The sequence below is a fragment of the Haliaeetus leucocephalus genome, unplaced genomic scaffold, assembly GCF_000737465.1.
Source record: "Haliaeetus leucocephalus isolate CR32 unplaced genomic scaffold, Haliaeetus_leucocephalus-4.0 Scaffold83, whole genome shotgun sequence".
Taxonomy (NCBI): Eukaryota; Metazoa; Chordata; class Aves; order Accipitriformes; family Accipitridae; genus Haliaeetus; species Haliaeetus leucocephalus.
In genome coordinates this window covers 1,642,535-1,660,544 of record NW_010972519.1, presented here as the reverse complement: position 1 = coordinate 1,660,544, position 18,010 = coordinate 1,642,535, and the positions used below count along the sequence as shown (strand labels likewise).

Genomic DNA, 18,010 nt, shown 5'->3' with positions numbered 1-18,010 from the left:
TAATAGAGGATGGTTTCAGCAGCTTCAGCCTGGAGGAAAGCCGGAGCGTAACTAGAGCCATAGGCTGGGATGGACGGTGCCAAAAGACCACCATAGAAATAACAGAGGCTTTGAAAAAGAAGTGAGCAGAAGTGACCCTGGTGTGGTGGAAAAGCCAGTCATTTTCAGACCTAGAACATTTGGATCCATGCCCAAAGCCCAGCCAGGCAAATGGCAACTCTTCCAAACAGCAAAACTAGCCCATTGCTGCTATTGCCGTCACATCCCCTTCTCCCACTGAAAGCAAGCTGCACAGTCGGCCGTGTTTATGTGGGATACCAAATGCGCTTCAGCCATGGGGTAAAACTGTCAGAGCTCATTTGTGACTTTGACCTTCCTGAGAATTAGTTGTCTACCTCGATTTGTGGGAAGATGTTCAGATCTTGTCTGAAACCCTGGCAAATCTCTTTTCCTTTAGGATTTAGTATTTTGAGTACTGAAAGACTAAGGAAGGTAGTGTTCTTGCCGTTTGGTATATTTGCGCCAAAACTCCTATGTACATTCAGGTAACAAAGGGCATTTATGCCCTCTACGTTTATTTGCTTGTGGTGATGCCAGAGGTGGAAGAGAGGGTTTTGTTTCCCTCTGCACGAACTTTGCAGAGACATAGAGACCATGCATGATTTCCTCACCGTTCCAGGGGACATTTGCTTCTACACTGTTTATGGTGAGGTCTTCTCCTTGCAAAGGAAGTCTTGCATTGTTTTTTGTTCTTTAACAGATCCAGCCCTCCACTGACCAGCTGAGTAATGGATGGGTTGTGTGGGTGGGCTCTGAACGTGAAGCTGGTGGTGTCAGTCCAGTCACTTTCAAAATGGATGTCTGCCTCCTAGGGAAGAGAATATCCACAGCAGACATTAACTGAGCTTCCATTGTGGAAGTCTGGCTGGAGAAAGTGCCCAATCAGATGAGACACTGGGAAAGCTAGAAGAGATGAAACACTAGAAACTGAGTATCTTAATCTCATATTCCCACTTCTTAATTTCTCTGGTCGTGTGTGCTCTGCTAACACCTCTTTAAAGGAGATTAGGCCCAGCAAAAGGTCTGTCAGCTTTCCTGGTCCCGTGGCTTACGACTGAGAACTAGAAGACGTATACCTTGGATTGGCTTTGGAAAGCCATGGTCAGGAGCATCCTGGGGTTAATTGCCAGGCAGAAGCAGAATGGCAGTAGCCTGCCTGTGCTTGTGCTTGGTCTTGTGCTTGGTTTGGCCCACAGCTGGATCCCAGAATGAGATGGTGATTGTTACTGGCTTGGTTTGCCTCTGATGGCTTGTTCCCTGGTCCAGCCTAGTTTCTGTCTCATGCAGGTCTGTTACCATTCTCATGACGTAGCCCAAGAAAAGCAAACTTTGTACTACCTGAAGGCCGCGTGTAACTTGACCTAGGCATTTGCCATCCGTGGCTGGCCTGCCTCTTCTTCAGCTATGCACTGGCAACTCCCTGCCCCAAAACTTTCCTTTTCCCCTGTGTCCTTGTATCCTCATGTTTGCCTAGCGATGTGTTAAGAGATCCCCTGTCTGTTTTTCCTGTTGTTCTTTGACTGACTGTGTTCTTACAGACTTGGAGTTGAAATACTGTTGGAATAGAAGAGTGGACAGGGTTTCTCTTTCTGTTTCACAGTTTACTGAAAGACAGCCCACATGGGAAGAGACAAAGTTTTGCTCTTGAATTTCAGAAAGCTATTCTCCCAGATTTATGGAAGCTTGTCTGATATGATTTGTATTGCAGGATGTATAGCTTAATCTTCTGAGTATTTTGCATAAAAATAAATTTTCTGTGTTTCCTTGAAACTTTTGTGACCTTCTTAGTCAACTCTTTCTAGAAGCTTTAATTGGAAAAAAGTTCTCATGGAGTAATGTAGTGAATCAAACTGCTCCAGTTTTATATGAAATTTAACCTGATTTTTTTTTTTTTAAAAAAAAACTTGTAGTCATAAGAGACTTAGAGTAATTGCATTCCCTTTAACCACTGGTTTGCATACACTTTCTTCAGAGAGACACTGTCTGGCAACGTAAATTGTCATAGCAGCTGAATTTATCTATAGAGCAAGTAGCAGTGTATTTGCTTTATAGAATGATTACTGTGATATTCAGGGGTTTTCATGGACTTTTAATCTTTTGGTTGTGTCAGCTCTGGATGTGCTGGTAGCTAACACTGCCAGTTTTCAGGAACTGTTTGTGGAACTTCCTTTAAGTTGGCTTCCTATTGAGAGTGTTTAAATCGGAATTGGAAATCTTAAAGATGCACAGTATCAGGCTTTTTATTCATTCCCATGTAATGATCTCACTCTAACAATGTGGAGAGTGGAGCCTTCTAAATCTAGACAGTGCTCCCTTATTCCCACCGGTCTAATTGAACATTAATTCTCTTGTTTCACAATCCTCTGAGAGATGAAGAGGGCCTAGATATATCTTATTTTAGAAACAATTTTTAGAGCCTACTTGCCAAATTCTCTGAGTCATCAGTTTAGCAAAAAGAGAACTGACATGGTAAGATGAAAATACCTACCAGAATTGTGGGGTTTTGGTGGCTAATGCGTTTTGGTTTTCTTTGTTTAGAAATTCTTCCTATATGGATCAGCCTTCTAGTGATGGTGAAACTGGAAGAAGACCACTCTAAGCAAACCCAGAATGAATCGGGTGCCAGGTGATGCAGAAAATGCTCACAGTAGCAGTGTGGAATCCTGTCCTTCCTTGCGCGATGTCCACTCCATCAACCCAGCGCAGCTGATGGCAAGGATTGAGTCATATGAAGGGAGAGAGAAGAAAGGCATATCAGATGTCAGAAGGACTTTCTGTTTGTTTGTTACATTTGATCTCTTATTCATAACCTTGCTGTGGATAATAGAATTAAATGTGAGTTGTCTTTTCAGTACCCTTGGACTTTATTAATTTATTCACTCACTTCAGGAGTGGTTAATAAGTTGCTCTTTTCTAACCCAAATTACATGCTTTTTGTATCTATTTAAATTAAAGCAGCTTCTTACTTTTAAGCTTTCATGAACATAGTATCTACTCAACTGCATTGACTTTTAGTCATTAGGATACTTTGTTTATTATCTTCTTATCATGAAACCTTTTGATGTTCCTGTAGTCTGTGAACCACCCTGAAGAAACCACTGAAAATCTGGCAGCAAGTAAACAAAAATATTACTGTATGTCTTAAAATTCACACTTCTTGTCAAATTCAAACAGGATTCCAGAGTTTGCTTTCTGAGTAACTCAAAAGTCAGTGATATTTCACTGAGGTGCTAGTCTCTGGCAAGACTTCCAATGGCCAATACCTTTCTTTTGCTGTAATGGATTTTCTTTGAGACAAACTTAGTATGCTATACATTGTCTATGGCAGGGTGCATTTAAACCACATAAAGTCCCACAGTTGCCACCTTTTAACACCAACATTTGTTATTTGGAAAACGAGGCGGTTCTGAAATTTCCAGAAAGCAATAGGATAGCTGATTTGTTATTATTTCATAAGTAGCATCCAAGTTTTGAGCTGGGTTTTAAGCTGTATCTAAAGTATGCATTTAGGAAAGGACACACAGGGAAAATGGGAGGAATCCATTTTTTAGACAAGAAAAATCTTGAGTAAATGTTTTTTGTCAGCCTTCCTTTACAAGATAAATAACCTTGGTTATTGATCTGACATTATGAAGTTTCAGGAGCTGACTGTTCAAGTAGTTCATTGATATAGTGAAAAATACACTTTACGATTTAATTTGAGAAAGCAGACTTTGCTTGCCTGAATGGTGTAATTTTGGACTAGACTTCTGTTGTCTCTCTAGGTGGAAAGACTACTGTATCCAGTGTGTAAAGTTAGCTTGTCTCAGAAAAGCAGCATAGTGTTCTGATGCATTTCTTGTTTTAGGCCAGTTTCTCAATAGCATCTTCAACTAAGAGGAGCAGAGTCTGGGTTTGTATCTTGTCAAGGATTCAGAGTACAGGTTATCAAACTAGTGCTCTCAGAAAGTTTAAGACTTTGTATAGACAATGCTACCAACTCATGATATTTTGTTTTGAGTGCTGTAGCATTAAGGGACCTCACAATGAAAACTCATAGGATCTTGAAAGCTTTGTTTTAAGAAGAACATATTATGAACTGGAGTCCTATACTGCCAAATGTCAGCAAGAATGAAAAACAGGTTTTTGTTTTCATAAGTCATAATATTAGAAGCCCTCATTTGCTATCTGGGATCTGACACCTGGTTAGGTTTTTTTGTTCTGTTTTTAAAATTAAGTTTAGTTCATTGGGAAGTCAAATAGCACTGCGTTAGGACTGTCTGTCACTGGTAGTGGGACTTCAGAATTGTTGCCAGACTTCTGTAAGTATTGTTTTCTCTTTGTCACCATTATCCAGTGTGCTTAGGCGTAATTTATTTTTAAACACTTCAGGGAGTAGCTCCATGGCAGTTTGAGCAAACCCTAAATCAAGGCTGTTGTGGTTCTCTGTTCATCCTTATGTTACCATGGTGCTCATGCAGCCACGCAGTGAACAGCTTGGAGGGGGGGGACATTGATCTTCCTTATTTATGCTGGAAACAGATGATCACACCTGATGCAGTAGAGCAACAAAGGGGAAGCTATGTTTAGAAAGTTACTTGTCAGGTAGCCAAAGAGGGGAGGGAGAGGAGAAGAAATTTGGAGTTGGAGCGAATAGTCTCAGGAAAACACTGCCCAGCAGTGTGGTTGGGAAAAGTGGAAGAGTCTAGGCTACATTGCTTTGAGATGGTGAGCATATGTTGTTGGCGTGCTTTGGTACCTCCTTTCTTTAAAAGGATGACAGTAGTCGACCTCAATATTAAGCCTTCTGTTGGTGGTGTTTTCCAGTGCTTTACATAACTATTTCATGCAGTGCTTAGTTAATTGAGTTTAATATAAAAAACAATAGGATATGGACACTAAGTTTTTTCGCTGCTGACTAAGGTATATACTCCTTTCACTTTTTCTGACCCAATACATACGAAATTATTTTCTTACTAGCCCAGATTGGACAGGAAAGTGACAAATCTTTCCACTGGAAAGAAACACAGTGGCTAAGGAAGATGCAATTTTGAATCCCGTCAAGCAAATGAAAGAAGTAAATTTGGATATTAGTCATTTGTGGGAGAATGGTCTAATAGTTGCAGCTTCTGTGTTTTTTGCCGTGGCTTCTTTTGCTCAGCTCTCTTAAATAGCATGTGTGCTGATGAGAAAAAGATTTGGAGTATTAACCTGACTAACTAGAGCTAGTTTCTGGGTGGTTTTTTGATCAGCTGTTTTGATCCTCCTTATGAGACATAAAATGCTCTGTGAATTTGTGTAACAGACCTTACATTTAATCATTTCTTCTTTCTTCAACAACTTGTTCGCTTTTATTTTGGGACAGTCTGAAATGTAGCTTGCATAGGCCAGGTGATAATCCTAAATTTCCACTTTGAAATTTGTATATGATCATGAAAAACAAGCAAGGACACTAATCTTGAAGTTGACATTCTTAGCATATATGTCCTCTGTACTTAGTTTAACGATCTTTTTGTGCATCAGTGGGGACTATTAATTTCACCGTTCAGATTTGTGTGTATTTTGGCTTCAATAACTTCCGTTCTAAAGCTGTGTGTGGTGTTGTTTCTTTGTAGGTAAAAGGAGGCATTGAGACTACCTTAGAGAAAGAAGTCCTACAATATGACTACTCTTCTTCATATTTTGATATATTTGTAAGTGTTCTTTAAAAAAAAAAGGAAAAAAAAAAGCAGCAAACGTATAGTTTTCCCATGTTTCTCCTTCCACAGATGTTTCCTAGTTTGAGTCCTGTGAAAGGGTTGATCTTTTCTTGATAATTTAAACTGGAAGGACTTGGGCCAAATTTCACCCTTCCAAGGGTTGCCCAGTTCTGCTTTGGCAGCAGGCTCATGGAGTCTGTGGATAGAGATGCTCAGGCACACTTAAATTGCATCCTCTACTTTTTGGGGCATGGAAAGGCAGATGAAAAACTCAGTTGAGAATGTGAGACTGATGTAACATAAAGATAATTCATTAAGAGGACAAGACCAATAGGCCTTCAGCTGTAAAATCATTTTGTTTAAACCGACGTTTTTGTCCTTCCACAGAAATAAGTGAGTTGCAGTGAGGAGAGACTTGTTCCAAGGTTGGCCTGTATAGGTCAGTTTTTTTCAGATGTCTGTGTTTCAACTCAAAACAGTTTTTTTTTAACATTGTATTAAAAACAGGTGACGTGAAGTATGATTCTCCTTTACTATGTATAAGCACCTTAGGCACATGGGAGGAACTCTACCGCATTAGGAAATTTCTCCGTGTTTCAGCAACGCTGTAGCTCTGTAGTTGAAATGCATTTTGCACTGCATGGACAAAGTTACTGATCTCAAGTAAAAGCTGTTTCTTTACAGTTCTTCTAAAGGGCCCCGTGTTTTTGCAAGATCATTAATTCTACCAGATCTTGTTCGCCTGGCCGAGATGAGTTGGTTTGGTATCAGTCATTTTATATTGATGACTATATCCAGAATCTCTCATTGAAACTGGTGTAAAAACCCATCCTTGCTTCTGCATTGGACCATTTGCTGTGTCAAATGGAATGAGGTACTAGATACAAAAATGTCATAAGCTAGCAAACTATGCTACTTTTCCCTTTCTTTCTCATTATTTTGCTGGCAGATTCTCCATGATATACGTTACTGCAGAAAGCAAAAAATGTTATCTGTCAATGTTGATGCTCTGGAAATTATTTTGCCTTGTAGTTGAACCAAGGGTTAAAAACATGTAATGCAAAATAATAGACTTTTATTCCTTGGGAAGGGACTAGGTCATTGAATTCTGCAAAATGATTTGTGGGCTTATACAGGATTTCTTGTGTGTCTGCTACACATCACTGAAACATATATATTTGCATAAGATTAAATGGGTTCATTATACCTCTGGCCATGTCTGTCCTTGACTTCTCTTCATTTTAAGCATTTGTTTCACAGCTTTTAGATTCTGAACACATCTTTTAAAACAAGTTGGAGGCAATCTAATATCAAAGAATAAATGGGGAAATTGAGGGTTAGGGTCCCTGATTCAGAAATCTTGTCTGTCTGCTATTGATTTAATTTTCTGGCCTAGAAATACTATAACTTACCTTTCTTTACTGCAGAGTATTTGGAACAGCTTGCTATTGCAGACATCTCCATAAAGAATAATTGATTGTTGTAACATTAATATTTCAATAAATACTAAAAAATTAGTAAGCAGAAAATTGTTTTTAAAAGTTTTTCGCATTTTCTGATTGCATTTGTGAAGTCTTTACAGTTTTTAATTATATTCTTGTGCAGTAGCACACCACTAAGATCAGTGAGATGGACAGTAATGCTCAAGGTGTTTGTTGGATTAACTGCATCTAGATTTAACTGCTTAGATTCCAGTCAGGTAAAATGATCATGGACATACTTTGTGTAGCTTTCCTATGTTTCTAACTTATTTGTGGAATTGCACATGCTTGCATATTTGAGCCTATATAGGCATGTGAATGGTGCCATTTGCTTTACAAATGGGAAATTATGTTCTATTTCTGTTTTATAAGCACACATTCAAATTTGTTTCTCAATAACAGAACTTAGATTGTCCTGTTTTAAGTTGTTTTGTAAGCAGTTAGTATTTTCAGTGAGCTGAGAATCTTGTGGTTCTTCTGTGTTCTGAATTAACCAACAAATATTTTTTTCCTTTCTCTATAGCTACTGGCAGTCTTTCGATTTAAGGTGTTAATACTTGCATATGCAATGTGCAGACTGCGCCATTGGTGGGCAATAGCTGTGAGTAGTGGCCAAGCATAATGGAGTTTTAACTAGAATGGATCAAACAGACAAAATTTTAGATGTCTCTTAACGCTTGTATGTTAAGAATCATCTTGATGCTATATATAAAAATTCACTGTACAGTAACAGATTAAAACTTCTGTTCTGGAAGATTTTCAGCCTAAAGACAAGAATTTAATAGCACAGTGGGTGTGGTCCTTATTAGGCATCATGTTAATACAAATTGAAGACTTATTTTGAATCCAGTATGGATGGCTAGTTGTAACTGCTTGTTACCTCTGACTTGTTAATTAATGTTTGAAATATATTTGCATTTGAAATAGTGAACTGTATTCAAAAAGAAGAATTGGCGTTATTGTACCAGAGATCCAGTTGTCCATTAACTCCCACATTCTTAGCTTTTTAGAGTTCTACGTGCCACCCACTGAGCACTAGCACCTGTATTGCTTCATGCTCCAATACAAAATATTGAGTATGTATCCATTCTTAGAAAGGAAGTTCTTGAGAACTGCAGGCAATCACAGTGGATTGGAGCAAATATCTTTAATGCAGCTGTACAGTGTGGATGAGAAATAATGCAAAACTTGATGACAAATTCATACTTCCAGCAGTCAGTACTATAGATTGTAAAACAATAGGCATATTGCTGGCTTACGGCATTGTAAATCTTAGACTTTTTTTCCCTTACACTGTGGTAGGTGCATGTAGAACGTATTTATGTGTAACTTTCTTCAAGTGAGTAGCATGCAGTTTGCTTAGTAGTCTGAGATTACATGCCATGGTTTCTTTGAAATTGTGTTGTTAGCATGGCACAAACACGTAATAGTAACTGCTGCTCTGTGTTTATTTTTAAGTGCACACCTCTGAAAATCCCTTATTCTTAGTTGTGTAGCTTTAGAGTATTTCTTTCAATGACATCCTCCAACTTGATGCAGTTGTTTCTGACGTGGTGAGAGTGAACCCATCACAGTAGTCAGCAATTAGATATGTAAAGCTTCACTGAAGGTTTTGCAGAAGCCATTAATCTCAGAATCCTACCTGTGCTTACCAGAAGCTAGTTACGTTCTGCTATTATTTAAAGAATTGCTGGACCCGAATGTACTAATAGAGTTAGAAGCCTTGCTTAAGTGAACAGTACTTGTCCACTGCTTTTTTTGGTTTTTTAGACATTTTATTCAGCCTGTCATTTTTTAAATATGTCAGGGAGTATCAAGTCTTCATAGTGATTCGTTTTTCACAATATCAGTACGTGAATTAGAATATTAACTCAAATTTACTCCTGCAACAATGTTTTGTTATTTGAAATGGACCTTTTGATTTGTATGGTAGTGAAAAACATCTGGAGCAATTGCTGTTTGCTTCTTTCCAAATACATAGAAAGAATATTTTTTTTAAAGGACTTAGTGAATAAAATACTGCATCTTCATTATACAGTAAAATCACAGTTTATGTAACTTAGCATCTGTGTAGCATCTAAACTGCTTATCTGCTGTGTGGAAATCAACATTTGGAGATGTCCTTATTAAAAGTTATCTTTATTAAGGAGGTTATTTTCATAACACTTTCAAGTTAATTGTTATCATACTTGTTATGTTTTATTAATCTATGACCTTGCTGTTGGTAAATATTTGAAGTTGCAACTGATAGATAATGGCAGAAGTGAGAAAGTAAATCCATTTATTAGTTTTAACTGTTCTTACCCTGTCTCTTTCAGTTTACAACAGCAGTGACCAGTGCCTTTTTATTAGCAAAAGTAATTATTTCAAAGGTATATATTCTAATCAAATGTTTGTTTTACTTTGTTGTTTTCTTGAAAGCAAGGTTCTTCAGGGTAATTTCTGTAATGTTGTGTGGTTTTGTTTCCTTCAAGCTGTTCTCACAAGGTGCTTTTGGCTATGTGCTGCCCATCATATCCTTCATACTTGCCTGGATTGAAACTTGGTTTTTGGACTTTAAAGTGTTACCGCAAGAAGCTGAAGAAGAAAACAGTAAGCTTTTGATATTTCCCCTCAATTGCTGCAGTTGGCAACATTCGATCCCATGTTATCTGGCAGAAGAATGCTTCTTTCAGCTTCTCAAAATTTGAAGAGCTGTGGGAAAAATTAAATCATACGGCATAATTTTTTTTTTCTGGAAAGGAACATATGCCTTCAAAGAAGTAGGGTTTTAATTAATTTAGGGAGGCAAAGTTAAAAGTTACAAGGGCCAGAGCAGCGATCTGTCAAGCACTTAGGAACATATATAATTTTGTATGCTTAAGACAAAAATTTAACTGACTTGGGCTTGCAACATTTTATTTTCTGGCTAATACATAGAATAAGCGTCTAGTTCCCTTTTTAAGAAGAGTAGACACAATAACTAACTCAGTGGCACTAACTCTTCTTTTGAGGTGGAAAAGGGAAAGCAAGTAAGTGTTGTGGAGAATCTGCTTCAAGTATGAATTTCAGCCTCTTCAAGATGAGGCAGCAGGTCATCTGACACTCGGTGTATTCAACTAAGTGGAGGAAACCCATTGACTTAGTTGAAAGAGAATATTGCTTGAGTGGTGAGGAAAAGAAAGCATAGATTTCTGCTACAGATGTTTTGTTAGTTTCAACAGCAGGAGAGTAATTATACAGCAAACCTGTTTGTGCATTATTAACTGAAATACAGTCTGAAACTCTGCTGGAAGGGCATGTTTTCCTCTTAGGTAAGAACAAAAACTTTACGCAGGCATGGATGCCTCCATTATTTTTTTTTAGTGCTCTGAAATGCAATCTTTCTACTTTGATCCCTACCCTCTTCCTTTCTACCACTCCAAGAAAGAAGTTGGTTAAATGAGTACACTGGATTTTGCCTAGAGAAAGGGAAACTTAGGGTAAATTTTTTTTCTCTTTTGATGGGGTGAGGAAATACAGCTGCATCACACTTTTTTCTCAATAGATAAGAAATCTAACGAGTTCAGAGACTTTTGCATTTTTTTTTCATACTGAATATTCATAGACAAAGAAAGTATTTTATACATACACATGTAAGTTCTTGATGATCATGTTCATAAAATTGAGATATTATTGTTAAATCCCTGTGGGATTCAATGACACTTTCTTTTTCTTCCTTCCTGCTGAGCTTGAAATAGATGGTATTAGAAATATATGCTTTTTAGTTGAACTCTGCATATTTCCAAAAAAAGATGGGGTTTCACTGAAAAGTGCTGATTTTAAGCAATTAAGTTAGATAAATGATAGGCACATTTGGATTGTGTTGTGTGGTGGTACTTATATAGTGCCTTATTTGCTTTTAAATCTGAGGCAGATAATGAAAACAGATTTTAATAGTTTTTGCTTTTTGACGAGGTATTTTTCTGTCATATCTCTAGTGGGAGTGGAAGCTGACTTTTTCCCGTCTTACTATTTTGTTTTAAAAAAACCCAACCAAACAACAACAACAAAAAAAACCCCACCACAGCAATTTTCTGCCTAATGCAACAGTGCTCATAATTTGGAGATGTTTTGTCTGTAACTTAAAAAAAAAAAAAAAGGAAGAAAAAAGGGCAAAACTGTCTTTCCACTGAAGATTTCCAGCTCTAAAAGTTTCCTTCTGTGAGCGGGATTTAAAGCTAAAATCCAACCAGTATGTGTCTTCTAGTATCTTGTGACTCATTGTTAAGTATGGAGACTGACCTTCCTCTTTTGGACAGAGTGGAAATAAAAGTAAAATAGATGTCTTCTTTGGAGACTTTGAACTGGTTAATAAGATAAATTGGTATGTAGAAATAATAGTTTGAGTTGGAAAGAGATTTTTTTAATAACTGCTGGTTACCTCAAGTTGCTCTCCTGTTTCAGTAAAACATCAAGGTTTTCTTTTTTTTTTTTTTTTTTTCCTAATCAGTCTTCATGTAGCAGAGAGTAAACGATGGAAGTTCAATAGCCTTGTTGACCTAAAATGCTATCTTTGCCCTGTTATTATCAGAAGACCTGTTGACAGCAGTAAGGATGAGATGAATTAGCTACCCTCCTAACCCCTTTTGGTTTTTTTGTCCTCTATTAAACACACCAGAATAGCCCCGTGTCATTTCCAAATAATTTTTCTGATTTTAGATGAAATCGAGCCAAAAGGAGTTGAAGGTTGGAGTAGCTAGGTATGTTGAGACAAATAGGTGAAAGCAAGCCATTAATGAGGAGTCTTGTAGTGGCAAAGTGAGAAGATAATTTATTTTGTTATGCATGACAGCTCACTGATCATTAAAAATATATTTCAGAGTTTTAGTTAACCAGTGAATGTTGATGAATTTACATATGGCATCCTAATCATGCAATTGCACATAGTAGAAGAAAGGATTCCTTAATTCATGTGTACAGTACCTCTGTTTTGCTAGAGTGTGTCTCCTTAGCTGCCTGAAGTTATATAGAAGACATAAATGTTAAATTAACAGTTTGCTTTTTTCCAGACATATTTTTTTGTAGAAGTAACTTGTTAGGAATGCTAATATAATACATCAATTTTTAAGGTTCTTCATCAATACTTGATCTTTAAGAGGTTATGTGATAGCATTGAGGATTTGGTTTTTTTGGTTTGCTTCCTTTTAGGATTTTTGATAGCACAGGATGCTTCTGAACGAGCAGCTCTTCTTCACCCAGGAGTCCTCTCTGATGGGCAGTTCTACTCTCCTCCTGAATCTGTAGCAGGTAGTTATGTTCGTGTAGTAAATTATTTTTCATATTGACATTAAAATGATTATTTCACCTCCTTCAGAGGGTGAGGCAGAGGAAGGGTGAAGGGAAAAAATATATTTTCATTTTTAAATGAACAGTGTATTTTACAATCCTAAAATGAAAGATTCTTTTTTTATTCAGTAATTCAGTTTAGTTACTACCTATCAGATGAATTACAATACATGTAGTTAGTGCGGCTTCTGACACGCCCCAAAGGTGTTAAAATCAAGGTAAGTCTGAAAGAAAATGGTACTGCAACTGAAAGGAGGCAGTTATTGTTTGCTTCTGCCATCGATGATCCTTATGGGTCCCTTATAACTTGAGATATTCTGTGATCCAGTGATCTCTTATCTGCTAGCAAGAGTGTTTATGCAGCAATGCACTAATTAATCCAGCCTAAACTTGGAGCTTTACAGTATCTTAGGATAGGCAGTGAACCTGAAATTGCTCTAAAGCAAACTGAAATTTCAGTCAGAGGCTCTTTTCCTTTCTCATAACAAAAAATCCTCTCTGTATAAAAAGTCTAGCTTTGTGGGTATATTAAACTGAGGGAAAGTGTTAATGACATCTTAACTCTGCATATCATGTGCTTTGTTCTAATTGAGGTATGAGCTGAGTAAATAAATACTGCAAGATTTAAGAATGTGTTTGCAGGCATTTCAAGGAAATGAGTCATTTCTGTATGGGTTGAATGGATTTGAGTTATTCAAGGATGTAGTTTGAACCCCCAAATCCTGTGTCGGCATTTTTACCCTAAAATGTAAATCTCTTCTGTAAAGCTGTGCGTATTATGCAATATATTTAAAATATTAATATCTGCTAATTGCTACAGACACATTTGCCTGTCTTGCATTATAAAGTTGTACACGTTGGTGATATTTTTCAGTTTAATGGCTGTCTCTATGGTTGCTGAGTGTCTTGGCATAATGAATGACTTAGAGCTCCATCTAGGGATGACAAAGCATTAAGACAATGTCGAGTATAATGATTCAAAGTGAAAATGTATTTTACTTAAAGCGATGAGTCTATCTTGAGGAATAAGTGTTGGAAGTATTACACTGGATTCAGCCTGGGATTTTTTGGCAATAGAATATACAGTGTGAGAGGAAGTGTAAGTGGAGTTAACACATTGTCCTCGGCAGTTTGGCTGGGTCACTGTTGCATGTGTAGTGAGCTATCATGCCTCAGCATGTGTGTGGTGACTACACGTATATGACTGTGCCATTGCTTTCAGCTTATAGAACGGATGCTTGTCACCTGGATTTCAGTAACAGCTCATGTGCCTTTTCCCTAGTCTGCCCTAGCTGCCAAGTAAAATTGTTTAAGCACCCTTTATGGGTATGAGAAGCAAAAGAAACAGTCAAATTAATATATTTGAACTAAAACACACACACTGATAGTCACAAAGTATTCTGAAACTGCAAGGTGATGTACAGTAAAAATAGCTTACAATTAAAAATATTTTTTTCAAAATTCTGTGTTTCTTTCAGATAAGACAAACTATGGATTGTTCTAAAAGAGCATTTTTTGGACAATTTGCCTTACTTATTGATTGGAAAGATATTTAGAGATAAACTGTTCCCCATGATCATGCAGAGGGGAACAAACCCCTCTGCTGATACGGCAAAATGTCTAAAAACAAATCTTTGCTGTCAGGAGGTGACATTTAAAACAGGCTCTGTTGGAATTTTCAGCATATTTATCTTTTTATGTCTTCCTTGAAGATGCGCATATGCAGGGCCATACCCTTTTCCATCCACTTCTTTATATGGCTTGAGCCTTCATCTTCAACGTTAGACTTGGTTGCCAAGTAATCATTCCAGAGGTAGCAAGTGGAAAATCAGCCTCAAAAGAGTAAATTTCTACAGTTTCTATACAATTTGAGCTTCAAAATGAAAGGCAGGTACGCTATTCCAAGAAAGGAAAGGACTTCAGAGTAGTTCGGCCAAAATGCTTAACACCTTTGTCTTTTTATTTCTTTGTGGGAGAGAATGTGGGTCCATAGTTCAGCTTTAAATTGATGGCAAAAGCCCAAGTAAGTCTCCCAGGCATTTTATCAAAGACAGTTCTTTACGCAACTTCCCCCCCGCCCCCTGCCGTGGGAGTCTCATTTAAAGTGCCCAAGACCAGTATGGTGAAAATAATTTATTTCCTCAGTCATCCGTGACAAGGGCTGACTGCTGCAAGGACTGACTGCCACCTCCGATGTGGGCAGAGACATCTGCAGCTTGGATTGGATCTCCAGAATTGTGTGTGGGTCAGCGCTGCTCACCCTGCTTGCTTGGTATCTTCTTGCTCTCCCTGAAACAACTGATCCATCAAGCCACATTCCTGCAAAGCAGTGCTTCCAGCAGGAGCTGTCTCTGGGCACGTAGCCCTGTGACCAGCTAAGCTTTCTTTTTGGGGCCATCCAGGGCTTTGTCACAGCAGAGAGCTGAGAACAGGCAGCGGACAGACCAAGAAGAGAACTGGGCAGGGAGAGGCAGAGGGAGCTGTTTGGTTTCTGGCTTAGAGTGAGACAATCTCTTGCCAGAACACTAGATACAGAAATTATTAATTTGTAAAGCAGTATTTCTGGCTGCTTTAAAGCGTCTTCTGAAGTTGTCTTCCAAAGGGCAGGATGTAGCAAGTGGGAAAATCTGCTTGTCAGTGAGCAAATGTGGAGTTGATTGTCTGAGTGTGGTAGTGTGAAAACTTGAAGCACTTGCTAACTGAATCTGTTGACAGGTGTTTCAAGAATGATCCCAGTGCTGGGTTTTGGGTTTGATAACTGTTAACAAAAAGCCTTCAATACAAAACATCTGAAAAGATAAGAAACCTAAAATAAAAAGTAAATATTTTTATGGAAAATAGTTGCTTTAAATTGCCTTTTGATAAGTCATTACTAGTGATGGATTGCTTCTTTGCCTTTTTCTTTACCTTTTCTCTCAACTGATCTAATAGCATTCTTGTCTTCCTTTTCAGGATCTGATGAAGACTCTGAAGAAAAACAAGACAGTGAAAAACCAGTTGTGTAGCAAATACGGAAAAGCAGGTATGTTCCTTTGCACAGAACCCGAATAGTCCTAAAAATATCTTTTTCTTCTCAGTTCCTTCCCGAATAATTGGAACGGTGTGCTAACTGTTATTAGTTCACCTTCTTTGAACCCAGTCTGTCTGTCTTAGCAACCTTCAAGCAGGAAGTCCTGCCACGCTCTTGAGAGCTTCTAATTGGGGTCCTCTGCTGCTGAGTTCTCATTACCTCGGGCCCAGGGGTCTGAGAGCTGTTCTGGAGTGTAGTGTAAAAGGCTGCAGGCTTGGGATGGAACACCCCTAGCATTTATTTGTTGGCTGTCTTGGAAGGGAAAACGGTGGAACAGATGAGTAAAAGCTCCTTTTTTTTTTTTTTGGAAGTGGGGACAGATTTCTTTGGAGATGGCAATGAAAGAGTGGTAGGAAGAGATTTGCTTTCAATTTAGGTCTAGGATTAATATACTCATCTTGAAGATTGCATGGGCAAAACTACTTTGGTATTTCCCCTCCTCAGTCTGCTTAATACCAGAAATGGGTCACACTGGAGCACCTGCGTCTTAAAATTTTTGTAGTGTACTTTGGTTAAATATGAGAGATGATTTCCTTATTTTGGAAATTACTTCATGTACTTTTGGAATTATCTTGCTCCATGCTTTCACTTCACCACACGTGGCAAAGCTCAAGCTAAGCGGAGGTATTAAATGTTCTTGAGAAGCTGAAGCTTCTGATTTGAAAACTTCGGATGACCTTTTTTCAGCCTCCCTGTTTCCACTACTTGTTTTCTTGACTTGCATCTTCATTCATCCTGACTTGTGTAATCTGTTACAGAAAGAAAATCTGAGGGAAGTTGTTGGGGTTTGAAAACTGGCAACAGAGTCTGTGGCTGACTTGCTGGTGGAGCTGCTGACAGGAGAATTTGTTCATTAGAAAGCAAAGGGAATGGTTCCCATGTACTGTAATACCTCACAAAGTACCTTGTTGACATATGTATATTAAGTTGCCTCCCAGGTGGTATGAAAATATTTGTCCACGATGTATTTTATTATTCAGTGATTCCTGAAGTTGATCTTCTAATGACTAGGTAATTACTGGAAAGTGTTGTCTTGTGTACCTAATCAAGAGACTGGTAATATAATGAAGTAAAACTTCTCTATGGTGGAAGTATATTTAATGATTGTTGGGACTCACTAGGTAAAATTATTTTATGTTATTGCAAATTTGTCATTAGTTTAATGTTTACTTTTTTTAACTCCATGCATTTTCTTTTTTAATGGATATGTTCACTTTCTAAAATAAAAACCTTAAAACAAGGGTAATGCATTATGATACTTTGTTGCTTTACTGACTGGAAATCTGCACATACCACTCTTTTATTTCTTGTGGGGTAAGGATTCCAGTTTGCACAGCATTTGTGCAGGATGTGTTACAGGATTGTTTGGCTGCCTGTAGGGATGCAGTGTTAGCGGTATTGGAACATCATTTGTGTTGCATATGCGATATCAAAAGGATGCTAGGAGCTTTTTGAAATAACTTAGTTCCCACTCCTGTACTGGGGGTGGATGTTCTTCAGGTTCAAGGAGGAAACTGGAGTAAGTGAGCATTTGCAAACGCTGGTATTACGCCAGGAGTGAAAGGAAGGTAGTCAATCGTTCAGTTTAGGTGTGTAAGTATAAGATATGTATTTTCAGATACAGATATTAAGTGTTAACTGATACTTGATCAAAAAAGTTTTAGGTAATGCACTAATTCTTACCTAAAGAGGAATGTAAGTGTTGTTGCTTTCCGTATATGGCCATTAGGTTTTATTAGCAACCTGCACAGCAAATATTAAGTACCAATGTATTCTTCATACGGATGGACTATATTGCTTTGTGATATTTCCACTGCTGTGGAACAGAAGCATAGCGGTTAGAAGAGAGGATGGGCTGTGGTCTTATCTCTTCCAAACACAGCTTTTCCTTGAAGCAGTAGTGACTCTTTCAGTTTACAGGATTTTTCTACTAAAAGCACAAACCAAAAGTTTGTTTTGTTATACCAAATATAAATATGGCAAATGAAAGGTAAAGATTTTGCAAGCCTCTCCTAAACCAGCATGTTTTTCTCCAGTGGTGCATGGTTCAGGTTCTCTGTATATAGAGTTAAATGAGATGCCCCACTTGCACACATGGGTAGTTTGCCAAGGAAAGTTTGCCAGCAAGGTAGTTTGCCTTTGGCACATCCACAAATAGTTCTGGTTGCTGCTGTGAGAGGTTGTATCTCCTGGAAATCTAAAAGGCATCAGTTATGGTATAGAAAGGAGTTAAAACACTCAATCTGAAATTATTTTGTTCACTCCTCTCAAACCTACCTGTAAACTATTATTTAATTGTTCATTAAATTGGAGACAATTGTAGTTCAGTGATCACTGATCCTTGTCTGTGCCATTGACTCTTTGCATTCACTTTGTCTATTTGTTCAGAAGAAACCATCAGGGTCTTGATTAGT

General features: G+C 37.9%; 1 protein-coding gene across 3 annotated transcripts; it reads left to right on the top strand.

Moving 5' to 3' along the window:
- Nucleotides 1-2,597: 2,597 nt before the first annotated feature.
- STARD3NL (STARD3 N-terminal like) lies at nt 2,598-16,834 on the top strand. 3 transcript variants are annotated; one of them, XM_010582466.1, is made up of 8 exons: nt 2,598-2,895; nt 5,655-5,732; nt 7,743-7,820; nt 9,538-9,591; nt 9,694-9,811; nt 12,389-12,487; nt 15,479-15,548; nt 16,355-16,834. In XM_010582466.1, the coding sequence occupies exons 1-7, from the start codon at nt 2,671-2,673 to the stop codon at nt 15,529-15,531; spliced, it is 705 nt and encodes a 234-aa protein (XP_010580768.1). In that variant the 5' UTR covers nt 2,598-2,670; the 3' UTR covers nt 15,532-15,548; nt 16,355-16,834. The 3 variants fall into 3 exon arrangements, with proteins under 3 accessions (XP_010580768.1, XP_010580776.1, XP_010580784.1); XM_010582474.1 differs by lacking the exon at nt 7,743-7,820 and having other exon boundaries at nt 2,604-2,895; XM_010582482.1 differs by lacking the exons at nt 7,743-7,820; nt 9,538-9,591 and having other exon boundaries at nt 2,604-2,895.
- The last annotated feature ends 1,176 nt before the right edge of the window (nt 16,835-18,010 follow it).

Coding starts and splice junctions, on each gene's coding strand:
- STARD3NL (XM_010582466.1), top strand. CDS start 2,671: ATGAATCGGGTGCCAGGTGATGCAGAAAATGCTCACAGTAGCAGTGTG. Junction 5,733..7,742: donor CTTCATATTTTGATATATTT/GTAAGTGTTCTT, acceptor CTTTCTCTATAG/CTACTGGCAGTCTTTCGATT. Junction 7,821..9,537: donor GCCATTGGTGGGCAATAGCT/GTGAGTAGTGGC, acceptor TGTCTCTTTCAG/TTTACAACAGCAGTGACCAG.